A 27,023-nucleotide genomic window follows, 5' to 3' on the forward strand; every position below is an offset into this window, starting at 1 on the left:
GCAGGGACGCGACTGGGCGGCGATTATTAAGCAAGGACGCGACTGGCGGCGATTAATAAGCGAAGGCGCCTGGGCGGCCATTATCAAGCAGGGACGCGACTGGGCGGCGATTATTAAGCACGCGACTGGCGGCGATTAATAAGCGATGGCGCCTGGGCGGCGATTATCAAGCAGGGACACGACTGGGCTGCGATTATTAAGCAAGGACGCGACTGGCGGCGATTAATAAGCGAAGGCGCCTGGGCGGCTATTATCAAGCAGGGACGCGACTGGGCGGCGATTATTAAGCAAAGATGTGACTGGGCGGCGATTAATAAACGAAGGTGCCTGGGTGGCCATTATCAAGCAGGGACACAACTGGGCGGCGATTAATAAGCGAAGGTGCCTGGGTGGCCATTATCAAGCAGGGACACAACTGGGTGGCGATTAATAAGCGAAGGTGCCTGGGTGGCCATTATCAAGCAGGGACGCGACTGGGCGGCGATTAATAAGCGAAGGCGCCTGGGCGGCCATTATCAAGCAGGGACACAACTGGGCGGCAATTATTAAGCAAAGAAGTGACTGGGCGGCGATTAATAAACGAAGGTGCCTGGGTGGCCATTATCAAGCAGAGATGCGACTGGGCGGCGATTAAGAAGCGAAGGCGCCTGGGTGACGATTATTAAGCGGATACGCGCCTGGGTGGGGACAATACCTGGGCAGCGATTTTTGGGCGGACGCTGCAATTATTGGGTGGATGCGACAATTATGGGACGACCCTTATCCTTTTCAGAATACTTTTTTAGATAGAAAAGGGGAAAAATACAATGAGGATAGGATAGTGGCATTACAAAAAAAGATCTCTTCACACCTTGTCCCATCAGGACACAATTTAAGACATCAAAAAACTCTGTGCCAGCAGCACATTTACAAACATTACATATGCATTTGACGGCAAGGCGGTGAGATATGTTCATGAAGCACTTCCAGATAGACCATAGTCCTGATAAGATGTTGGTCAGCCGGCACGGTTCTGATAAGCCTTCACAGAAGTTCTCGGGGGATTGGGGGGAGGGGGGATAGACAAAGCTTTTCCTTAGTTTACACATAGCCCAGGAGAAATTTGATGTCAGCCTGTTTTCGAGGCCAACCGGGTTAGTCAGATTCAGATAATCCACAATGGCCAGATTAGTGGGCATTCTACTGGTCTGTGCCTACGAGCCTCCTCCAAGGTCATTTCCAACATGCTGGTGAGTCCCAGAAGCTGCAGGTGGCCTGCACAAATCGCTTCTATCTTACGGTTTATCTTGTAAATCAGCTGATTTTGAGTACTCAAAGCATGAACCAAACCTTCAAACAGACTTGGCAGTTTTACCATTGCCGAAACTGCTGCCATCGTCTTCCTTAATGGCCGATAACAGGAATCCACCGATGCCAGAGAGTAGAAATCCTGCTTTCATAAATCCAATTATATAGACGGCTTCGGCATCCTCCTGAGACAGAACGGAAAGATGCATCAGCTCCCAAACCCCCAAGGATCTATGACGCATCTTGCCGCGTGAGTCTCAGCGGGGCATGAGGGCTCTCCAGGACCATATCGCTTTGTTGAAAAGATTTTGCCGATTGCGTTGAAAAGTCCAGCTGACCAGATCCATGACAGTAGTTTTAGTTTCATAAGATGTGTAAAATAGGAGCTCCGATACACAGACAGAGAGCAAAAAAGCAGTAGGAGAACAGGAGAGGGAGAGGAGGTGTCCGCCTTGCACAAGAGCGAGTGCAGAAGAAAAAAAAAATCTGGACATCAATACAACTCGTTTGGTTTGTTGACGCTTGTTATTTCAGAATATTCAGATTCTTGGTCATGTCTATGTATGTTTTTATATTAAATATGACAATTTTTTTCTAAAGTTCAGGTCTCCAGGAGAGACTGGGAGTAGAGCTGCTGCTCCTCCACATCCACAAACAGCTGAGGAGGTTCAGATGTGCCTGAACCTCCTCAGTTTCATTTAATTTCATATTTAAAATGGCAGTATTCCTAAAATCCAAGTCACTGAGCACAGCTGGACCAGGTGTGTGCAACCATCACTGTAAAAAATAAGAGTTATTAAAGTAAAGAGAGAAAAGAAACACTTGTTACCTGGTGGAGGTTCCAGGAATGGGTCGGCCCGTGTCCACCAGAACACACCAGCAGTAGCCCGTTGACTGGTGGCACTGGATCGCCTTGTAAAGACCTCCAGCGCCGCAGTCGGGGACAAAAACTGTGCTGTACGGACTCTGGCCAGCTGAATCCAGGGCGATCTGTCTCTCCTGCTCGCAAGGAGGACCTTTTTCTAAAACCAGGAGAAAATGACTCAATCAGGCAAAACCAGAGAAACCAGCACGCTCAGAGCAGGAACAAACGGACAGCCGTTCTTTAAGCAGTCTGACCTAGAGAACAATATTTCCCACCTCTTGAAGTGAGACGCTCTCTGCTACCTTTGTGCTCAGCGACAGACCTCAGCTCTGTCCGAACTTAAGGTGGGGGTTAGGATCTTTGTTTGAATGTGTCTAGATGCAGACATGAACTGTTCTGAGTCCTTTTTAAAACAAATGAATATCGTCCTGAGAAAAGTAAAGGGCAGAACTTTGAAAGGCCGTTTACAGCATGGAAGGACATACGTCTTCAGACCCTGACAGGCTGGTACAGATGTTTGGGACAGACACAAAGAACAAGACCGCCACAGGTGATCACCGCTCTCTTCACTGTATTTTACACCTGGACCTGCCATTCTGTGTTGACCGTGAACGCCACAGACATACAAGCAGCATCTCCTGCATTAAAAAGTCAGTGTTTAGAAGTACTTTAGCTTTCACAAAGTTAAAATTGACGTTGACAGAAGCCACACAACAACCAAGTCGTATCCACGTTTCCACCCAGAGGATGAGGAGAAAGGTTTCCTCCCACAGTCCAAGAACCTGCACGTTAGGACTGCTTTTAAAGTGGGATGTGTCTGGTTAAATAAAGGTCAGTAAATTATATTCAGTGGACAGACATTGAGCTCCTAATCTAAACAGAAAATAAAACCCATTCTTTGTTTGAAACGCACTACTCGAGACAAATTCTCTGTAAAATTCCTGGCTCAACTCGACATTTACTCATTTATTCGACAGAATCTGAAATGTTTACCCCATGAAGTAAACCCGTGTGATGTGGTCTGGATAAAAACATAAATAAATTAAATATGAATTTGTCTGGATAAAGTCAAGAAAATTTCAGGATTGAGATGTTAGCTGATATCTACATAGTTTGCCTCCTAAATCTGTTTTACTTTTGAATTTCCACCTAAAGTTTAATTAATAACGACCTTGCAGATCGTTGGTCGAACCTCAGATCCAGGAGGAACAGTCCAGGTTCCATGATGGCCGTGGAACACTGGATCAGCTCTTTACCCTCACTAGGATCCTTGAGGGGTCATGGGAGTTTGTCCATCTAGTCTACATGTGTTTTGTGGACTTGGAAAAGGCTTTCGACCATGTTCCTCGGGGTACACTGTGAGGGGTACTTTGTGAGTATGGGATTAAGGGCCTGTTGTTACGGGCTGTTTGGTCCCTATACAAGTGGTGCAGGAGTTTGGTTCTCATTGCCAGTAGTAAGTCGGACCCCTTCAGGGTGGAAGTTGGACCCCGCCAGGGCTGCCGGTTGTCACCGATTCCATTTATAATTTTATAGACAGACTTTCTTGGTGCAGCCAGGGGGCAGAGCGAGTCCGGTTTGGTGGCCTCAGGATTCCTTCTCTGCTCTTTGCAGATGATGTGGTCCTGTTGGCGGCATCGTGCCGTGATCTCCAGTTCTCATTGGAGCAGTTCACAGCGGAGTGTGAAGCACTGGGATGAGAATTAGCACCTCCAAATCTGAGGCCATGATCCTCAGTTGGAAAAGGTGGATTGTTCTCTTCAGGTTGAGGTTCTGCCTCAAGTGGAAGAGTTCAAGTATCTCGGGGTTTTGTTCTCGAATGAGGGAAGAATGGAGTGAGAGATTGACAGATGACTTGGTGCAGCATCTGCAGCCTTGTGGACTCTGTACCAGTCTGTTGTGGTGAAGAGGGAGCCGAGCTGTAAGGCAAAGCTCTCCGTTTACCGATCAGTCTACGTTCCTACCCTCACCTATGGTCATGAACTCTGGGTAGTGACTGAAAGAATGAGATCGTGGATACAGGAGGTTGAAATGAGTTTCCTCTGCAGGGTAGCTGGACCCTCCCATAGAGATTGGGTGAGAAGTTCAGTCAACCGGGAAAGACCGAGTAGAACCGCAGCTCCTCCACATCGAGAGGAGCCAGTTGAGGAGGTTTTGGGTATCTGATAAGGATACTCCTCGAGCACCTTGCTAGAGAGGTGCTTTGGGCATGTCTGACAGGGAGGAGACCCTGGGGAAGACCCAGGACACGCTGGAGAGACGACGTCTCTCAGTTGGCCTGGGAACGCCTTGGGGTACTCCCAGAAGAGCTGGAAGAGGTGGCTGTGGAGAGAGATGTCTGGGCCTCCCTGCTCAAGACTCTGCCCCCGCGACCTGACTTTGGAACAAGTAGAAGATGATGGATGGATCTTTCAGACCAGGAATCCATGCATTATTTAGTTTGATCATTTTAAAAAGTTGCGTCAAAGGGCAAGATTTACACATTAAATAACCTCTCTAACTCGATTAAAGAAATTAAGATAGAACAAAGCCCATGTCAGAAGTATCCCACTCCTCCTGGTGTGCAAGAAATATTTTCCTGTGCACGTTTCAGAATCACACGTTATCTGCGTGTTGGACAAAGCTGTCTCCAGCTCAGTGACATCAACACAAGCAGACATGGAGGCGCTGGCAGATGTAGAGGAGGGGGTGGCGAGGTCAACTTTCCAAGACGCGTTGGCCAACACGTTGTCGACCTCGGAGCCCCCATGAACGCTTTTCTTCTGTGAAGACTCAGTCTGAGGTGTTGGGAGCGCTGTCCTCGCCAAGCCTCCCTCACATGCAGATTCTTCAGCCCTGTTTATTATCCAGAGGTTACCAGGCGCTGAGGTTTCCAAAAGAAAACTGTTTTTGTACATAGAAATGGAAAAAGGCTGGATGCCGGTGATCCCTTTGGGTTTGGTTGGACGGGAAGTTCCATCTGCATCCCCTCTGCCCGCCTCGTCTCTACAGTCTTTGATTGGTTGCTATCAAGTTATTTTTAATTCTCTTGTCCCGGCAGGAACTGAAAGATGAGACACTGACGGTCACCGACCCAGATGATTGAGTCCATGTTGGCTCACTTTCCTTGGAGATAATGGTGAAGATGAAAAGACTGAATCTGTGCATTCCTCTCTGACTATCATTGTCTGGGCGCAGAGCCAGGCAGCTTTGTTTTTTACCATCCTTTATCCTCATTTCCACGTTTTACCCCTCCGCTCCCCCCCCCGATAATTTTTTAAACCTGCACACCTCCCCCTCGTCTCCATGCACGGTCTCCTCCTCACTTCCCTTCATTGGCTTTCAACTGGGAAGTAATCACTCCAATATTGTTTCCAGAAAGCCGTCAGTGCTGCTCAAACAGCTGCGTGGTTAGATGGAAGGAGCCGAGGAGGCTCGTTGGTGGCAGAGCAACACAAACAGAAGTTTGGTTAAACACAACTTCAGCTCGTCTTTCTAAACACGTTCGTTTACTGGATTCTCTTGCTCGCTTCGCTTTTGTGGTGAAAAGTGACAAATAAATGCCGTTCCATGCAAAATATAATAAAACGAAGGCAAACAAACATTTTTTAAAGACAGAATCATTCTCTCAGATGACAATCCTCTGCCAACAGTCTCCAAGACTGAGGATCTGGAAGTTCTGCTTCACACACCGTCTAACATTTGGTCAAAGTTTGGCAACAAAGAGTCTGCTTGAGAAATGGACTCGGCTTTCTGCGCCCGAACAAACAAATGTCACAAACACAGACTTCGTGTCTCTTTTCATCACAAGTCCCGAGAATCCAGAGACGGAGGCGGCAACTCGGAGATGGTCCAGTTTCATGAACAGAAAGGCAACGTAAAGTTCAGACTGAGGACTTTAAAAGTGTGAATGGTTGTGTTGAAAGGTCTCTGCGTGAAGGCTTTGCATAAAGCAAACTGAATACTGAGGTGACCTCCAGAGGACTGCTGCCAACTCTGGACTTGGAGCTCAAACAGGATCAAAACAAAGTGTCCACACAGGAACAGAGGTCAGAGGTCACACACTGCACCCTTGGAGGAGGGACTGAGTCTGAGTCCTCGCTGTGCTGGGACAAACGTCCCCTCACATAAACAAAAGTTCAATAAAGAACAACTTTAGGACTTAAACTACCGGATGAATTCATGTTTGAAAGTTTAGACAAGTGACTGATGAAAGAAGTGAAGGCTATAATGATCATCACCTGACAGGTTTTAAATTCAAGATGGCCACCGCAGTCCTGCCTTACGAGACATGTTGATGCTCAGTACGTGTTGAGGACATCTCAGCTAAACAAGCCTCAGAATCTCTTGGGAGGAAGTCGGAGACACTTGTGTTGGAAATGGTAGATCAGCTGCAGTGGCCATCTTGAATTTGGTTAAATTTAGAAGATTTTAAAACTTACAGATGTTCACCATCCATCCAACCATTCAACCATTCTTCCATTCAACCATACATACATCCAACCATCCATCATCTACCCATTTATCCAGCCAACCTCCATCCATCCATCCAACCATTCATCCATCCATCCAGCCATATAATCATGCATCCATCCATCCAACCATATATTCATCCATCCAATCATTCAACCGTTCTTCCAACCATCCATCCAACCATTCAACCGTTCTTCCAACCATACATACATCCAACCATCCATCCTTTCATCCATACATCTATTCAATTATCCATCCATCCAACCATCCATCAAACATTCATTGAATCATCCATCCAACAATACATACATCAACCCAAGCATCCAACCACCCAAGCATCATCTTGTTCTGGATTCTGGACTCGGGGGGCAGCATCTTGAGCACGGAGGTCCAGACATCTCTCTCCACAACCACTTCTTCCAGTGGACTTCAAAGCATTCCCAGACCAGCAGACAGTCTCTCCAGCATGTCCTGGGTCCTCCCCAGCATCTTCTCTCAGTTGGACATGCCCAAACACCTCCCTACAATGCTTTACTGTCAGTTTCATGACCAAGGGACTTGTTGAACAGGAAGTTCTGTCCCCTTTTTTAATACATCACCAACACTAAAGAGAAAAACCAACATGGGCAACCCATCTGAACACAGAACCTGAAGAAGTCTGCCCATTTCTGTCCCAGGTCTACCAAGCAGTCCCTGCGGCTCACACAGTCGTTTGCATTCAAGTGCAACATGTAATTTCAATAATTCACACTGACGTTAAGCAGTAACTCACAGAATTTACCATTTCTGTAAATTACCATGTAACGAAACCAAAACACAAGATTAATACTGAAAATTATCAGTGTAAGCTTAAACGAGGTATGATATTTACCCTTCATTTTTAAAGCAAATACAAGTTCTGAGTGGACTTTTTAAATTTACTGGTTTAAATTGAATGAATCGTGGTAAAAAAATAAAAACGTGCTTAATTTTCCTCAGTTATTAAACAAACTGCTCCTGAAGAGTCTCTCGCTGAGCTCAACCTTCAATCTTTAAGCATGTTTCTGCCTGGAGACAAAATTTAGGGTTCCCCGCTAGCTTACTGTTAGCACTTCAGTTTTACAGTTAAGAGGTTGTAGGTTCAACTCTCGACTTGGCCGTTCTCTGTGGAGTTTGTGTGTTCTCTCCGTGCATGTGAGGTTTTCTCACAGTGCAGCTAAAATACTTATGTTTATATAAACTGAGTGAATAGTTAACAGTTTATTTGTAAGCCGTTACGTATGAGTTATACAAAAAAATTGCAGCATGGTTAAAATTAAAAATTAAAAAACTCCCAACGGTGCTCTGTGAAGATGTAAAAGTACATTCTACTGCACTCTCACCTTGCTTTTTGGTGGTGGAGATGTTTTGTTTATTCTCCTTGTAACCCAGATGTTTCATCCAGAGCGTTGGAGCGGTTGTTTCTGCAGCAACAGAAACAATCATTTTATACATTAGGGCGATCAAGAGTTGTTCTTCCAAAACATTTAAATCGGCAATTAATTAAAAACACTAATAATTTATCAATCAAGGTCTGCAATAAAAAAAAAATACATAAAATTGTGTTTTTGTCAGGAACAGGATCCTACAGTTCAATTTTAAATTCATGATAATTCTATTGATGTGCAAAATCAATAAAATTAGAAACAGTAAATATGGTAAATGAACAGTATTTGAAGAAACTCAAAGCTCTTTACAACAATCTGTGCCATCATTTACCTCCACACACATATTCATACAACACTCTACTAGATCTCTACAGAGATCATCTGAATCTGTAGAGACTAATCAGAGCTTTAGATCACATTCGTACAGTGATGGGACACAGAGATAATGAGGGGTTCAGCGTCTTGCCCAAGGACACTTCAACATGTGGCTGCTGCTGGAACTGAAACCCCAACTCTCACATTGGAGGACGACCACTCTAACCACTCATCCACAGCTGCCAAAACATCCGCCCATCCATTATCTTTATCCACTTTTTCCTTTCCACGTTGCGGGAGTCAGGTCCCAAAATGATGCAAAAAAACTGGTCCGTGCATGTGAATGCACGTGGTCGCTGCAAGCTTGTGTTTTAATGTTGGCCTGTTTAACCACAAACATAAATAGGTAGATGCCCCGTTGAGCGGGCTGGCCCGCTGCAGCGGTAAGTCAGAGCGTCCGCCATTTTAAATGTGGCGGAACTGCCGGTCAACCAATACAAGGAAACGGACTGAACTTCATAAAGACAACTTTTGTAACTGTAGGAGCCATATAAATAATTGAAACTTAATAAAAATGTTATTTTTGTTGCTTGAGTTGATTATGTGGGTTATAGTTGTGGTTCTGCCGTTTGAAGAAAGTAAGCATTTGTAATTGTGTTTAAGCTTATTACGCGGTCCCTTTTGATTGGCTGTTGACTAATGGGTTTAAAGAGGATGAAAGCATTTGTCTTTTGTGGAAGTCTGGCACCCCAAGAGTAACAGTCTTTTGACCATCACTTTCTATTTGCTTTGAATACGTTTGCTTATTTTTGTGTGCATCTCTTCTAATTATGTCCAGTAAAGACACAAACATAAATCGCTGGATTCAAGACCTCTTTTTTGAAGAAATGTGTTGCGAACGAAAGAGCTTTCTAGACTAGTGAGAGCTTGCCGCACTTACAGTAACTTTTAAAAAATACAAATGTAGTCTTTGGTGCCTGTTTGGTTTCCAAATACAGTATATTAGTGTGTGTGAATGACAGTCAACAACTTCAAACACTTTGTAGAACGGCGCTTTATGGAGTTCTGTCCATTTCTTTGTATTAACTGCTCGGAAGTTCCGCCACATTCAAAATGGCGTCGACGTACAATTCAGTGCTCAATGAGGCGTCTACGTTTTTATGTCTGTGTTCAGCTGTATTGTAGGGAATTAGACCACATAAACTACACCTGGTACCACCATTATGTTTTTTTTTTGTATCTTTCTGGTGGAGGTTTCTTTCTGTTAAAATGGAATTTTTTATTTCCACTGTCACCATCACGCCATTCAGGATGGGAGGTTCTGATGAAGTGAAAATTTGAAATGGTCTACAGCTTCTTTAAATAGATAGCCTTTACCAATTGGTGCTGTATAATGTGTGATGTTTTTGTACAGTGTCCTAAGATTATTTTTCTTGTGAATTGGTACTTTATAAATAATCTGAACTGAACTAAACATGATTTTGTTTTGGGATACTGTGAAATAATATTTCACAATCATCAAACTGCACCATCTTTTTATTCAATATATTTGACAAGTTAAAAATGTTTCTGGATTTGGGTTGCAGCTCGGCATTAAGGGGTGATGGTCACTCTGACCCGTTGAGAACCATCGGTCTAATATACGGACAAGTCAACACTGTTATAAGGGTTGGTTGAAGAAGACTTACCCTCAGGGGGGGTGTGGGTCTCCATGGTGGGTGTAGGTTTGGAGCCATCATCTGGGTTCAGAGTGAGAAAGAAACGGAAAGAGACTACCATTATTGAGGTTAATACAATCTACTCTCCAGAACTGTTGAATGATTGGGATTTGCACATGGCCCGGCCAAGAGAAACAGACAGAAAAACAGTCAGAAAGAAAGATGGAATAACAGAAAAACATGGGGCAGCCACTCCAAAGTGCCTCCGAACACCCACACTATACATCAGTCTCGCACCAGCATGACTGGGCATACACACACACACACACACACACACACACACACACACACACACACACACACACACACACACACACACACTCACACACAGAATAACCCCTAAACCCCAATACCACCAGATTATTGCATTAGTTGTCCCTTATTGCACTTATTCAGTTCTTATTACAGCTTTTTGTCAAGTTCAGCAACGACTGACGGATAAAAACTATTTTTAAATCGGTTTGTTCTTGTCTTGATTGATCTGCACCTTTTCCCCGATGGTAACTGTTCAAACAGATCATGTCCAGGGTGAGACATGTCCTTTAAGATGACGTGGGCTTTTTTGAAGTGGCAGAAACTGTGTAGATATTCCAGTGAGAAGAGGGCAGCCCATGATCTTCTGAGCTGTGTTGATAACTCTCTGGAGTGCTTTCCTCCTATCCACTGTGCAGCTAAGATACCACACATTGCAGTAAGTTAAGATGTTCTCTATGGAGCATCGGAAAAAAAGAGACCAGCAGTCTGAGTGATGTTCCTCCTGAGCTCTCTCAGGAAGTGCATTCTCTGCTGGGCCTTTTCAGCAGACCTGGAGGTGTATGATCGGAAGGAACGGCCTCTCTGATCTGAACCCGAGCAGAGTTCTATTGTTGGACTTCTGTGTTAATCATAGTTTGTCCATCACGGACACCATGTTCAAACAGAAGGGTGTCCATAAGTGCACTTGGAACCAGGACGTCCAAGGTCGTAGATCGATGGTTGACTTTGTAGTCATGTCATCTGATTTGCAGCCATTTGTTTTGGATAGTCGGGTGAAGAGAGGAGCTGAGCTGTCAACTGATCACCGCCTGGTAGTGAGTTGGAACAGATGGCGGGGGAAGATGCCGGACAGACCCGGTAGACCCAAACATGTAGTGAGGGTTTGCTGGGAACGCCTGGCAGAAGAACCCGTCAACGCCTGGCAGAAGAACCCGTCAACGCCTGGCAGAAGAACCTGTCAGAAAGATCTTTGACTCACACCTCCGGGAGAGTTTTAACCGCATCCCAACTGAGGCGGGGGACATTGAGTCTGAGTGGGCCGTGTTTTACACCTCAAATTGTAGTAGCTGCCTTGAGTTGTGGCCACAAGATTTTCTGTGCTTCTCATGGTGACCATCCTAGAACTCAATGGTGGACACCCTGGGTTAGGGAGGCTGTCAAGGAGTCCCATCGGTCCTTGTTGGCTGGTGGGACTCCAGAGGCAGCTGAGGAGTACTGGAAGGCCAAGCAGCCTTGGCTGTTGCTGAGGCAAAAGCTTGGATGTGGAAGGAGTTTGGTGAGGCCTTGGATGGAGACTCTCGGTCAGCCCTGAGGAAATTATGGCAAACTATCAGGTGGCTGAGGAGGAGAAAACAGCTCTTTACTATGTTCATTGAAGGTGGGGTGCTGTTGACCTCAACCAGTGATGTCATCAGGAGGTGGAAGGAATACTTCTCTGACCTTCTCAATCCCACCGGCACGTCTTCCATAGAGGAAACTGAGTCGGTCGACATCAGGGGCAGTGACACTGGATTGGCAGACTAAGGTGGTGGTTCCCCTCTTCAAAAAGGGGGCCTGGAGGGTGTGCTCCAATTATAGGAGCATCACTCTCAGCTTCCCTGGTAAGGTCTATTCAGGGGTTCTGGAGAAGTTTGACTGTTGAACCTTAGATCCAGGAGGAACAATGTGGGTTCCATGCTGGCCATGGAACGCTGGACCAGCTCTTTAAAATTCAAGTCAGTTTCTTTATATAGCACCAACTAAGTCACAACAGAAGTCACCTCAGGGCACTGTACGAATACGTCCATATAAGTTGAAATGAGTTTGATCTGCAGGGTAGATGGACTCTCCCTCAGAGATGGGGTGAGAAGTTCAGTTATCCGGGAGAGACACTGAGTAGAACCGCTGCTCCTCCACATCCAGAGGTGCCAGTTGAGGTGGTTCGAGCATCTGGTTAGGATGCTCTCTTCGGGCGCCAGCTAAAAGGAGACTCCTGGAAAGACCCAGAACACGCTAGAGAGACCACGTCTCTCGGTTGGCCTGGGAACACCTTGGGGTCCTCCCAGAAGAGCTGGAAGAGGTGGCTGTGGAAGGAGATGTATGGACCTCCCTGCTCAAGCTGCTGCCCCCGAGACCCGACTTCAGAGCAAGTGGAAGATAATGAATGGATAGATGGATGGATGGATATTCAATAATTGTTCTCACATAATGATTGTACTATTACTTAGTCATTCACATGTAGATCAAAAGCACTTTTAAGTCCTAACAGTTTAAGATCAAAAGCCACTCTTGATTCATCTTAGTAATATTTGGAAAAACAGAACTTATTACATTTTAGGAATATACTTGTTTTTTTATGTAAGATTTTACATGATTGCCTTGAATGAACCGAACACAGGGCTGGAAGTGATCTTAGTACAGGGACCACCACTAGAGGTGACTGTAAGGTGCCATATAGATGTACAACCTTTGTAACAGCCGTCAGTCAAAGGATGTAAATATTTTAATAGTTTACCACCAAATTTAACAAAGTATTCAATCTATTCCACCTTTAAGGCTCATTGGAAACATTATTTGAAGAAATATCAAACCTGTGATGACTATTAACCTGTACATAATTTATTCTATGTACTTCTTTAAATGCATTTGTCCAGTTAATTTAGTGCATATGTTTTTTTTTATTTTTTATTAACAAACCCAGGAGCACAGATGTAAATTAGCCTTCTTGGCTAAATCGAGAACACTTGCGGTGTAATCCCCAGTTCATATAGCTGCACTGTCATAATACAAAAAAAAGTATTTCCTATGTTTCCAGATGGAGTTCTAACTAGCAAGAATTTGCATTAAAACTTTGGCTGTTTGTGGAGAGAGAAAAACACATTTCTACTATGTGACAATTCAAGTGCATGCTCAGTAACAAAGTTTACTCTAATATAAAAATCAAATGCATTGTTTTATCGATCACATTTTTACACAAGCTACAGTAAATATTGAGACAGGCTGAATCAGATTTGATATGACGCTGTGATTGAGCTGCCTAGAATACTCACCCTGTGCAGTTTGGTAGAACCTGAAACATTTCTTTAGAAAACAATTCAGACAAAAGCAAACAGAACATTTTGGAAGACACTCAACAAAGAGACATTACCAACGTTTTCATTTTTGTTCGATTCATCTCTGCCTGAGTTGGTCTTGGACAACTGTACACTGAAACTAACCAAAGATTTAATATATTTTTATACATTTTGATTCGTTTTAAATCGCCTGTTGCCATGAAAGGCAGACGATTTATGCATGCCTGTGTGTCCGCATGCGTTCATCTCATAAACTGCTTGAGAAAATGTGATGAAACTCTTAAGGTAATCAGCGGACACACATTCATAACTTTTGGGCTGTTTTAAGGTTTACTCACTCACTTAACTCCAGAGGTCACTATAAACAGCATCGGATCGGGCTGGGACTGTACGACTCGTTGGCGAACAGCATTTGTGAGGGAGTCTCTTCAATCTCTTGAAACATTTGCAGGAGTTTTAAGTTTCCTCGCAGGTCCCACAGGCTTGATGAATGACAAACGCTCAGCTTCTTTTAAAATAAAGTCGTTGTGAACTTCAACTTTTCTCAAAAGCACTGAAGCCGTGTTTGAACGCCTGCCGTGGAGCACCTCCGGCTTCACGTCCCGGTGAAAGGTTATTTCTAAAGTACACACCAGCAGATTAAAGCAGAAATGTGGGGGCAGACCAACTTGTCATTCTGGGGTTGGGGTTGATCTATGGCTGGTCAAGCCATTTGGTGCTCAGATTGTTCTGTGGCAGTCTGGACAGCGAATGGCGGCCGCTGCTGGGGGTCGGGTTGTGCTGCTCAGCTGCAGCTTTCCCGTTTGCTTCATAGTTAACAGATGTTTGCCATTTCCCTGTGTCTTGAACGGTCTTCAATGGTCCTCGGTCGGAAAAGGGTGGATTGATCTCTTCGGGTCGAGGGTCAGGTTCTGCCTCAAGTGGAAGAGTTCAAGTATCTCGGGGTTTTGTTCATGAGGGATGGAAGAATAGAGCGTGAGATTGACAGATGGATTGGTGCAGTCTGCAGTATTGTGGACTCTGTGTTGGTCTGTTGTGGTGAAGAGGGAGCTGAGCTGTAAGGCAAAGCTCTCTGTTTACCGGTCGGTCTACGTTCCTCACCTATGGTCATGAGCTCTGGGTAGTGACTGAAAGAATGAGACCGTGGATACAAGTGGTTGAAATTAGTTTCCTCTGCAGGGTAGCTGGACTCTCCCTTAGAGATAGGGTGAGAAGTTCAGTTATCAGGAGAGTCTTGGAGCAGAACCGCTGCTCCTCCACATCGAAAGGAGCCAGTTGAGGTGGTTTGGGAATCTGGTAAGGATGCTACTTGGGCGCCTCCCTAAGGAGGTGCTTTGTGCATGTCCAACTGAGAGGAGACCCCGGGGAAGACCCAGGACACGCTAGAGAGACTATGTCTCTCAGTTGGCCTGGGAACGCCTTGGAGTCCTCCCAGAAGAGCTGGAAGAGGTGGCTGTGGAAAGAGATGTCTGGACCTCCCTGCTCAAGCTGCTGCCCCTGCAACTCAACTTTGGAACAAGAGGATGATGATGGATGGATGGTTGAATGGATGGATTGAACGATCTGCTTCCAGTTATCACTTCACATGCCGAAGGCCTTCATTGAGGCTTTTAGAGTGTCTTTAAAGCGCTTTTTCTGGCCTCCTTGTGTGAACATCCCTTGTTGTAGTTCACCATAGAACAGTCTCTTAGGCAGGACATGTGGCATCGGATCCCTAAGAAAGCAGAGACTGCATCAGGATGATGTAGATGCTGTGCAGGCCAATGCATCTTAGGACCTGAGAGTCTGGGATCTCATCTTGTCATTTAATGCCAAGGAGTTTCTGAGGCAGGTGGTGTGGAAGTGGTTCAGCTTCCTTGCATGGCATTGGTAGACTGTCCATGATTCACAGCCATACAGGAGGGTGGTCAGGCCTATGGTCCTGATCTTGATCTTTGTCCCTTAAATTAAGCTTCGTCTGGTCCATACTTTCTTCTGTAGTCTACCAAAAGCAGCAGTTGGTTTTCAAGTCTGGCGTTTGCGTCATCATCACCAGCAGCATTGCTTACCAAGGTAAGTACACTTGTCCACAGATTTCACAAAGCCAAGTGTTTAAAGAACTGTAACTACTGAAAACTCCAACTAAACTCTGTCCTCTCTGTTAATAACCCCCCCACTGCAATGCTTCACGGACTTTATACATCTCATTTCCTAAAGCAGCACTTTATGCTGCACAAATATGGACTTTGAACGCATCAGCTGGAACAAAATCAGATCAGGAAACATTTTGAACTTGTGAGTCTCTGCAAAGCATGCACACATACACACACACAGACACACAACAAACAACAGATCTCAACTCACCTTTTTTCCCAGTGGTTGGTGGCCCGGCTGGCTTATCGGTTACTGACCCTGGAAGAGGTGTTTGGACAGGAGGAAACATGAACAGAGCCTGGGAGACAGCAGCTAGAACCAGTATATTTTAGGACTTTTCTTCCAAAACTGTATGTTTTAAATGAATTTTGCATTTTTGTGACTAGTAAAGACAGAAAAACAACATTTCTACAGATGACAAAGTGTTAAACACTGAGGGTAATGAATGCATTCTGTTAGTATTTGACTGTTTGACCACCCTGAACCTGCTGAACTAGCTCCATACTCACACCAACAAGAACAATCTCCTTCAGCCGTAAAAACTTTACCAAAATAAAAGCTCAAGGTTTCAGATTATTTCAATCTGAGCATGCAAGTAGTTGGTGTCATGCATGGATGCACTGAGTGGAAAAAAAAAAAAGAAGATGCAACCAATCAGAACAGGAAGACAAAGGGGAAATGATGTGAAGGGTCCTAAAAGGAAACTTACTACTTGACAATCCACTTTTCCCAGCATTAGCTCCCATAAATTCACGGAGGTTTCCTGCAAATGTATGTGAGCTCATTCATTGGGTCATCGTCTGCGGGGTGTTTAGCATGAAAACAAAAGCTATCGGAGAGGAAACGAGTTCTGCTTGTCCAGTTGCAGCAGCTGAACACATTCTGCTTCTGGTTTCTTACATACCTTTGCAAGAAACCCAGAATATATTGGACCTATTGCAGGACAGACAGGAGATAAACATGTTGCCATTTTCTTGTTTGTCTGGAACTCACCAAAAAATTTGGAAATACTAAGATGGACCCCCCCCCCCCCATACATTGTTTGAAAAAAAAAAAAACTGTAATTTTAAGTAATATAAAGAAAAATATATCCACCATTGATATTGGCAATACGATACCATCCATCCATCATCTTTACCCGCTTCTTCTTTTTTAGATTTCGGGGGGGTCACTGGTGCCCAAGTCCAGCAGTTACTGTGTGAGAGGTGGGGACACCCTGGACAGGTCTCCAGTTCATCACAGGGACAAACGAGACAAACAATCATTCACTCTCTCTCACCTAGGGACAATTTAGTTACCGATCAGCCTAACATGCATGTTTTTGGTCTGTGGGAGAAAACCAGAGTACCTGGAGAAAGCCCACACGGCACGGAGAGAACATGCAAACTCCACCCAGAAAGGCCCCCGCAAGGATTTGAACCGGCGACCTTCTCACTGAGAGGCAACAGCTCTACCAACTGAGCCACTATGCCGCCCGGCAATACGATACAGCTACGTCTTTTAAAAATCTGTTACCACTCTTCAGCGCATTGTACAATGGTATAGTCCACTGTGTCTACTTTTATCACCCCCGACTTGGTGCCTTTGTTGGAGTTTTCCCCGGTAGACGAGGTGGTTCACTGGTCACTTCATTTAAAACATTAAAAATCTTTAAGACTGATGTTAAAATATGGCCATTCTTTGAGTGTTTGAGTTTCCCCAACAGTCCCAGCCCAGGGACAAGATACCATTATTTTCTGAAACATCCAACAAATCAGAAGTCATTGAAGTTTCTCGTTTCCGTTTTTCTGCTACTGCACCCCAACAAAGTCTACTAGAACCATTGAACCAGATCCGAGTCTGAATCTGTTCAGCACACAAAGTTTGTGTTTCAGGTGGAGGTGAAACAAGCAAAGCCAAGGTGCTTCATCTCGTCCACAAGTTGCCAAATTACCTGAACACACCGGTGTCCTGTTGCGCACAGAAGAGCCGCTCACTGGCTTACCATCGGTGTTCGCACACCAGCAGTAACCCGTCAGGGTGTGACACTGAACCTGAACAAGGAAAGAGGAAGGAGGTCAATATGCGAAATCAATTCAATTCAGTTTATTTATAAAGCACCAAATCATAACAGAGGTCATCTCAGGGCACTGAACAAAAACACTCACACATTATAAAAAACAATTACCGTAGTAAAAGTTGTCCAAGGAAGGAAAATAACAAATACACTAATGAGGTTTGCATATATTTTAATATAACTTAATAAATGATGGTGAATAAAGACATACTCTTAGGCCTGGAACACATGGGAATGTTTATTGTCAAAAAACTTTTCATCATTTCTGAAATATCTCATTATCACGACAATGTTTCTACAAATATATTCATGCACATGGAAATGCTGAAAATTACCCAAAGTACTGCAGTAACTGCCCCATGTACGTGTTGCTGTAACGCTGCATTAAAATACAGCAAAAACAGGAAACAAGAGGTGGAGCATGCACATAAAGTTTATATGTTTTATCAATAAACGCAACACAAGGACGGCAAATGAAATAAAATTATTTTTGACGACTGATGAAGTGGAGCGTCTACTTTGTGTCACATCAACTAAGAGAAACACACAGGGGAGTTTTGAAAAAGATTTTTGCACTAATAATGCTGCACAAATCAGACTTCTGACATGCTGGTGAAACAATGAACATGTTTCAAGATAGAGAAGTCTAGAAATAGTATGAACGACAGAGGTAAGAAAGTTAATAGCACACAAAAGATTACTGGGCACATCAGGAAATCAACTGGATTCAATAACCAAAATTACAAATGAAAGACGGAATACAGTTGTTGATCGATATAAACTAGAGAAAGAAAAAGATCTCGAGTTGGTTTGTGTGGGATTCAAGGATCATACCGGTTACACATAATAAAGGGTTTAAACAGCTGGCAAATAAAAAGGTATCTCAGTGAAGTATAAGACTTGAACTGAGGCATTTCAGAAGGCCTACGAGGGAAACGAAGATGAATAGTGTCAATTCTATACAGAGGTCTAATGGCAGGAAAGAAAACTTCCTCTGTACATCAAAGAAAAACGGGGAAAAACTGCAGGAACAAATAACTAAAGAAGAACGGTAAAACGTATGTAAAATGCAGTGAACGGCCACCGGCTCCAGGATCTGGAGAGAATTTAAATGTAAAAATATGGTAAAATTTTTTATAACTCCAAAGATCCGGAAGAAAGTTATATCCAGTACACAACTGTGCTCGAGATCCTGTGGACCCGTGAATGTAGATCGTGTACACATATTGAGTACTTGTCAACAAAGAAAAATATATTGGGATAAAATATGGCTTAGCTTGGAACAATTCTAGGATATGAGACACCCAAAACATGACAAACACCATTTGGGAAATCTCACACGTAACATAATACAAAAAGAGGATAAATACCTTATTAGGATATTGTTAATGGCAAGTAAAAAAGCCATCACAAGGATGGTTCATAAAGTGGATCCACTGATCGTGGAGCTGTGGCTGTGATTGTGGAAGAGATATTTGCAATGGAAATGCACTCAAATTAGGGATGCACGATATTATCGGCATGGTATCGGTATCGGCCAATATTAGCGATAAAGTTAAATATCAGACATTCCATTAAAATAACTCACCGATAGAAAAGGCTTCTGGTTTAAGTAAATTTTTAATTTAAGGAACTGTCAAGTATATCTATTAATGCACCACTAATGCGCTTTTCACTTGAAACTTGTGAACAGGTTAAGATTTGTGAAAATTTACAAATATGCACTGTTCCGAATGTTGTCATAGTGTTAAAGAGAGTAAATGTCATGAATAAATTTTACATTAAGCATAATCCACGTTGAAGTGTTGCATCAGACCTCTTTTTGGCATCTGCATTTGGTAGCAAGCCAAACTGAAAAAGACCATGTAGAATAACGTAGTATTTTAATTCCACAGCAGAGAAAGCTGTGTAGTCTCTGTAAGTAGGTCTAGGAAAAATATCAGTATCGGCATCAGTTATCGGCTAAATAAGTTTTAATATATCGGCATATCGGCCAAAAATCCAATATCGTGCATCCCCAACTCAAATCAAGACCGCAAGAGGTGTGATTTACTGAAAAATGGGGAAAATTGACTTATTATAGAAAGAATACACCACATTTACAACTGGACATTGAGAACCCTGGAAAAATAACCAATGTTTAAGGATGGACTGTATGTTATACTTCTACACTGTAACTGTTCCAAGAACATTTCTATAAAAAAATGAGTAAAAATAAAAAGACACCAAAGACCACTGTAAAGGACTTATAAGCTTCAGCAGGTGAGATGGGCGAGACTGAGCGTACAACCACTGCTGCTTGAGTTTTTCACCAGCCTGAGATTAATGGGAGAGCGGCAAAGAGAAAGACGCCGTTGGATTAAATCTAGACTAGGTTTTGGTAACCGGCATGTGGAGAACTCCATGGTCAAGTACTTCTTGGCAGCCAGTCCTGAAAGGCTTGTAAAGATAGAATGAGTGCATTTCACACTGTGTGACCGATACGCACCTGGGCATATGTTCCATCCCCGTTGCATTCTGGGATAAAGATGGACTCGTGGGGCCTCCTCGACTGTTCCAGAGCATCACTCCTCTCAGTACGACACTTTGACTGACCCACATCTGAAACGTGTCGACAGGGACAGCCTGGTGTCAAACACTGCATGCACACCAACACCACTGATGCGTTTGTTGTCCTAGTCAGTAAAATACTGTTCACTCCTGCAGGTTGCCACGTGGGTCACATCTGCTGGCCTTTGACAGTATGAAGGGAAAAGTATGAAGGTTCGTTAAGAGATCTGAGCCCAGGACGTGGACAGAAAACTGACAAATTGTCTCAGCCAATCAGAAAGCAGATAACTACAGTAGACTCCGCCCCCCGAAGCCTCACTTCCGGTTGAAACGTCCCTGATAAACAGATGAGCTTACATCGCTACATGTGACATGTCAACAATTGTTTTGTTTTTTTGTTAAAAGTAACCGAGTAGCCTCGCTGTTGGTTGCTAGTTCCGATAGCTAACTCTTGTCCACAATGCTAATTTATTTAATGTCTGCTCACGATTTCCTGAAGCTTCACCACACGCCGCTTCAAGAACCAAAGTAACGTTCTGATAACTGTACTTTGTTGTAAAGTTGTAGAAATACAAAACGGCAACACTCAATAATATTAAAACTGCCTATGTCTAGGATTTAGGGGTTTCCCCCCGCTGACCTTTGACCTCTGAGTGTCTCTTTACAGGTGGAGAAGTTGGAGCTGGAGCCGCAGGAAGCTGAAAAGTTTTCACTGAAAGACAAAAAAGTCAAAGTTTTGTGCAGTTAGGACTATTTATTTAACTTCATACACTACAACATTTTGCATAATCCCATATGGTATAATGCTAAATGTGTCGCTCGGAGTGTGTTGTGAAGTAACACATCAAATTTAGCTCGGTATCTGTAAAACTGACAGAGTTTAGCTGTGATTAAAAAATAAATTGCTATGACAGACATTTTTACATACGGTTTTCAAACTTGGCCAGTAAACAATGGAGTCAGTTGTGTTTGTTAGCAAAATATCACATGAACCACTGGATGTATTTCAGGGAAACGTTCAGAAAATAATCAATGGACGAACATCTTCAGCTCGTTAACATTTGGAGTCAACCCAATTCAAGACGTCCTGTACAGATGGGTGATAAGAGCCAACACAGCTCGGGCACTGGTTCATATACTCAGCTAAGTTCTGTGGGAGTCGCAGTCATCTCCATGATATACTCTGAACGCCAACACATCTTTTCAGCAGATGATCTTAGCATTAAACTAAAATAAACTATGCAGTTTCTCTCCAGCCTTCAGAGCAGGCACCAAAAACAGAGACAGGCAGTAAGCTGCCGTTAGTGTTCACTTTGTCCGATGCCGTGCAGCATCCTCTAATATTCGTCCTGAACTATTGTACATAAGGAAGTATCTTTGCACGTCTCACCTTGACACCTGCCTCGGTGTGCCAGTGTAAGAGACTTATCTCTGCAGCGGGCTTTCTGAAGCTCACAGCTGGTTTCATAGCTCCGTCCATCCGAACCACACACCGGCTTCCCCACAGTCCGAGAGCAGACCGTCCCACAGGGACCGTCTCTGTCCCCAATCAGCCACTGCAATGACAGGTACAGGAGCTTAGCACATCAGTCCAGAGATTCTGGGACACTTGGCAGCCAATTGTGTCTTATGTTAAAAATATGTCTGTGCCTGTGTATCTGGTGCGGGGATTTTGTTGTATGTTTTTTTTATTTTAATGTGTGCATGGTCTAGAAAAGAAAATTTTAAATAAAAACTTTGAAAAAAAAAGGTCTAATGTTCCCTGCTTCAGAGGAAAAATGGGGAATTGGGAATACCCTCTGTCCATCCGTGCATTTTGTAAACAAGATAACTTGGAAAATATGTAAGGTGGGAAACATTCAACAAGAATACCACAGACGGCACATTATACACCCATCATTCAGCCATTATACAGCCAACTACAGCAATGACCTAGACCAGAAAATATACTGTATCCATCTTCTCAGGAACAGGTGGCAGGCAGCGATTTTGCCGTCTACTCAAGTGTCTGGTGCCACCTACTCTTAACTAATGATTTTTCCCCTTTGGTGTCAATTAACGCACCAGTGCATGATAAGTCACATGACCAATTTCAGTCGCTCTGAGACTATTTTAATTTGTATCAAAAGTACAGACTTTAAACTGCACAACATTTTTTAAATCATGTTGTTAAGTCAAGTAAAAGCAGAGTTATGATAAACAATCCACGTCACATCTTTATCTGAAAATCAACGTCATATCCGAGTGCGTTAGAGCGAGAAGTTGCAGCGAAGACGGGCAATCTCAGGGACAAAACACCCCATCACCTTCCACTTTCACCTCCCATCCCCACCAAACAGATGAAACAACATCACTCCTCCTTTCTGCCGGAGGCTCCAAGCTCCAAAAAAAAAAAAAAAACATCTACAGGAAGAAGAAATGCGGAAGTTGAATGGAGTTCAGCGCGATAAAGTCACAACGAGAGCGGGAGTGAGTCATGAAGGTTGAGAGATTTGTGATATTTAGAGTGTTTGGGGTTTATAGTTGGGGTGTAGTTTAGTGTGTTTTGATGCGTTTGAGTCAAAACAATGAGACGATTTTTGAGTGTAAGGAGGATGGAGCTGCAGACCCAGAGGAGGTCGGAACCAGTGGTGTAGTCTATGTGATGGGTATATGGCGTATACCCACTAGAAAAGTTAGGGAATTTTGGTATACCCACTTAAAAGTGCCAGTGGCCAATGATATGTCACGCATCATTGGGCACGTGTCATTGATGCATAAAACAGCAGTTAAATACTTCCGTAACAGTCAGTCTGTATGCAGCACTAGTTTAATACATTCACTTATCCAGCGCAAACTCTTCGCGGCGCCTTTTCGGTGCTCTGTGCCATATGCTCCCCTTTCCTCCTGTTCAGTGAGCAACAAATGGGAGGACAATGTTGTTGCACAATGCAAAAACGTTGTGCTGCACAAAACATGTCGACATGTCTGCAAAACACCGCACACACTAACAAACATGTTTTTGGACTGTAGAACAAACAAATGAAGAAAGAAAAGCCATGCAGGCAAGAGAGGAACTTGACACAGAAAAATGAGACAGAAAGACGACAACAGTGCTAACAACTACATCACTACGCAGCCCACATTAAAACTAGCAGTTTACACGAAGAACTGAAAACTAAAGTGTTTCAAGTCCATTAGCTCCTCCTCCAGCTTCCAGTCCAACAGTCTGGCCGTCTTCCTCATTCCTGACTCACAAACCTAATGGGTGAAACCCCTTTTTATAATAAAGCACTAAGTCCCACTTTGAGACGTCACTGGTTGGGAAGTTGAAGTCTCCCACGTGTCTGAGTCACCCTGATCCACCCACAGACTCATGGAGCTGAAAGCAGAGACGGAGCAGATCAGGAAAGTCTCCTCATCACAAGGAGTCAGCTGAGGAGGTTCAGGATGTTTCCTGTGCACCTCCTTCTGGGGGTTTAAGGGCACATTCAACAGGGAGAAGACCTCTGGGCTCACACAGAACAACGAAGGGATTACCAGTATCCTCTCACTTGGGAACACCCAGGAGGACCTGGGGAGAGAAATGTCTGGCTTTTCCTTCTGGACTTGTTACTTCCACAACATGACTGTGCAGAAGTGACAAATAAGGATCGATTGATATCTTTTCATTGTTTGGAAGATACTTAACGTAAAATATTGTAAATTGCGTCCACATGTGAGGGACGACTTGTTCCCGTCGTCCTCAGATTATTAGGATTCCCAACATCCAGAGCAGACGGTAATCTCTGATAATCATCAGTCAGAGAGCCCACGGCCTGCTCAGGAGGTCAGAAATGTTTTCTCGACAACAACGCCGAGGCTTTTAACAACAGCAGCAGTTTATTTAATCAGCTTCACTTTTGGCTGGACTTGATGTCCACTCGTCCCCCTGAATCCAAACAAGGCGTTTGGTAAAGACATCACGAGCGGGAAACGATGAGCAACGAGTCTCCCACTTAACAAGGAAGATTTTATAAACACTCACGAATGCACGAGACGACGCACGTTAGCCAGAATCCAAACCTGGCTGCACTCTTCGCACCACTCGTAAAAGAAGTGAAACTAAAGCGTTGTTGTGCAACCACTGCGAGACGAACAGAACCAGAGCGCTGCCAGAGTCTCCAGTCTGGCGCTGGAAATAAATCTAAAAGAATACTTTTATACTTTTTCTTTAAAACATGTCAGGAAACTTTCAGGCTTTTTTCTCCAAGTATAGTTAGCATGACAAAAACGTTTCTCCCCAATAATCTTTAGAACGCAAGACTGAAAACTTTATCTTGTGAAAATATCTTTGTTATAAGCTAAATAAAAGTTTTAATTAAAACATAAAAAGACTAAAAAGCTGTTTGATGCAGTTGTCCTGGAATTTCATTGATAAAACGCAGGTTTTCATCAACTTATTTTAAAGTTTTACTTTCAATTAAGGAAATTGGGGCCGCAGAGCGAGTGTTCAGGGGCCACTTTTGGCCCGCGGGCCATATGTTGCCCAGTTCTGCTGTAAGAGATCAAGAGTCCTGTCAGGTAGATCATGAGCGAACCTGCAGCGGTGGATGACTACATGTCCAGCTGGTGTTTCCGTGACGTTAGAATTGATCTTTGGACAAGTTTTGAGTCCTAAAACAAAAATCACTCGATAAAACGTTTCCATGTTCAGATTTATTTATTTATTTATTTCTGGACTGTGGACGGTCAGACACCCTAATAAAGTCCGTTCATCCGTTTTCTACACTCGCTCGGTCAAGATCAGGGTCGCAAGGTCACGAGCTGAAGCGCAGTTCTGCAGGAGGGTATTTATATATATATATTCAATATTCAACCTTTATTTATATACGTTAATCCCATTGAGCCTCGGGGACTCATTTATAAGAGAGACCTGAAAAAAACAGACAAAATATAAATATTAAACAGGAAAAAGTCAATTTATTGATTAAAAAGTGTCATTTTTCAAGATTATTCCAGAGGAAGTGACGTCCACTGTGTTCATTAGTTGTACCCGACAGTCGTCAGTCCTTCACAATAAGAGTTTCAACACTGAGCGCATAAACATTCACACATTCATGGAAGATCTTTTCAGAAGTTCAGGAAGAGGAAAGAGGCGCAGCTGTGATCCATTTTTTAGCGCAATTCTCGTCCCACGTTTTTTAACCCATTTCAAGCTCTTTCAGCACAATCCTGCTACGACTTTTGGTGTCGCTGCAACTTCAGCTTTTTTAAATATTTAGCCTTTTCTGTCATTTTTATCCTCATAGAAAATGAATCGAGCTCATTTTACATCCTTCAGATCTGTTTATAACCTTTTACTGCTCCTTTCACGTTCTGCTTCTTTCAGCTTCTTTGTGCAAATGTAAACTTTATTTCAGCTACTTTCAGCTGTTTTTTTGCTCCTTTTAGATTCTTTCTGCCAACTACATTTTTGTGCTTCTTTCTTTCTGCTAATTTCAGCTTGTTCTGCTCCTTTCAGCAGTTTTCTGCGTGTTTCAGCTTCTTCTACCATTTCAGCTACTAATTAGCTGTTTATGCTCATTTTAGCTATTTCAGCTAATTCCACATTTTTGCACTCATTTCAACTTTTTTCAGTTTAATTCAGCAAAAATAAAAAGTGCTCCCCCTTCCTTCATGTAATTTCAGCTTCTTTCTGCCTTTTTAGCCGTTTTTTTTTTTTGCCCATTTCTGCGTTTTTCAGATAATTTCCACTTTTGTTTATTTCTGATTCTTTCCGTCTAATGGGGCAAACGTATATTTTCTGTTTTCATCTGCAGATTTAAGCTTAATCTACCTTTTCGGCTACATTTTTAGCCAATTTCAGCTGTTCTCAGAAATATCAAGTTTTTCAAGGCTATTTTCAGCCTAATTAAATTATTTCTACCAACTTCAGCTTGTTATGCGCCTTTCAGCATATTTATGCTTGTTTCAGTTATTTCAGCTACTATTTAGCAGTTTATGCCATTTTTAGCCTTTTCAGCTAATTCCACATGTTTTTAGCTCATTTCAGCTCTTTCCACATCATTCTGGTAGTTTAAACTTCAGTTTTTTTTTTTTAGCTAATTTCATCATTTTTGGGTTCATTTCTGCTTATTTCAACATAATTCAGCAAATATGTTCCGTTTCCTTCTGCTAATTTAGGCTTTTTCTTCCATTTCAGCTACAATTCAGCATGTTTTTAAGCTAGTTTCAGCTGTTTTTCAGCAAGATCTTCTGAAATTAGCATTCACACTGCATTCTTGCAAGAAATGCAATTTCTCTAGCTGTTTGGTACAACAGATGCTGCAACTTGGACCAGCAGGAAGTCTGGGTGTTGAAAGTCAGCACTCGGTGTTTGAGACTCAAAAATAAGGATTAAAACAAACAAGTGGGTTCAGGAGCACAGTAGGTTCACCTCCTCTGGATTAAGGCTTTTTTTTTTACACTATAATTTAAACTTTGATTATAACTTTTCACCTTTAATTTCAAAATAAATTTTAAAAAACTTTTTTTTATTTTTATTACTTCATGGTGGCTCTTTTATTTTCCTACACTGAAGTTGCCAGTTTGTAGTTTTTGTAAATCCTCCTAAAAGTCGACCTACGAGGAGATAAAACAGCAACGATGGTGGAGTCCAGCTGTCGGCTGTGATTCGGTCAGTCGGCTGCTTTTCATTTAGCTAAAGTCTTTCAAATGAGCGTGGAAACCATTTTTTCTGATCAAGCAGGATTCTCCGGGAATCAGCGAGTGAACGTCGTCTGGTTGGTAGTTTCAGCTTCTGACCTTTGTTTGTTGGCTCCTTCGGTTTTGTACGGTTTAGTTTTGTATAGTTTAGTTTTGTAGTTTTGTACAGTTTAGTTTTGTAGTTTTGTACAGTTTAGTTTATAAAGTTTAGTTTTGTACAGTTGAGTTTTGTACAGTTGAGTTTATAAAGTTTAGTTTTGTACAGTT

The 27,023-nt window shown here is 43.1% G+C and overlaps 1 protein-coding gene across 1 annotated transcript in view; it reads right to left on the reverse strand.

Moving 5' to 3' along the window:
- smoc1 (SPARC related modular calcium binding 1) overlaps positions 1–27,023 on the reverse strand; it is a 37,840-nt gene that overhangs the window by 9,587 nt on the left and 1,230 nt on the right. The window contains exons 2-9 of the mRNA XM_037695507.1: positions 21,481–21,646; positions 20,731–20,802; positions 20,029–20,141; positions 17,418–17,517; positions 15,695–15,742; positions 10,014–10,064; positions 7,966–8,046; positions 2,117–2,309 (exon numbers count right to left, since the gene is read on the reverse strand). Of these exons, the coding sequence (XP_037551435.1) occupies positions 2,117–2,309; positions 7,966–8,046; positions 10,014–10,064; positions 15,695–15,742; positions 17,418–17,517; positions 20,029–20,141; positions 20,731–20,802; positions 21,481–21,646 (824 nt within the window). The remainder of the gene's footprint in view (positions 1–2,116; positions 2,310–7,965; positions 8,047–10,013; positions 10,065–15,694; positions 15,743–17,417; positions 17,518–20,028; positions 20,142–20,730; positions 20,803–21,480; positions 21,647–27,023) is intronic.

Source organism: Nematolebias whitei, chromosome 21 (assembly GCF_014905685.2).
Source record: "Nematolebias whitei isolate Nwh7 chromosome 21, NemWhi1, whole genome shotgun sequence".
Classification (NCBI taxonomy): Eukaryota; Metazoa; Chordata; class Actinopteri; order Cyprinodontiformes; family Rivulidae; genus Nematolebias; species Nematolebias whitei.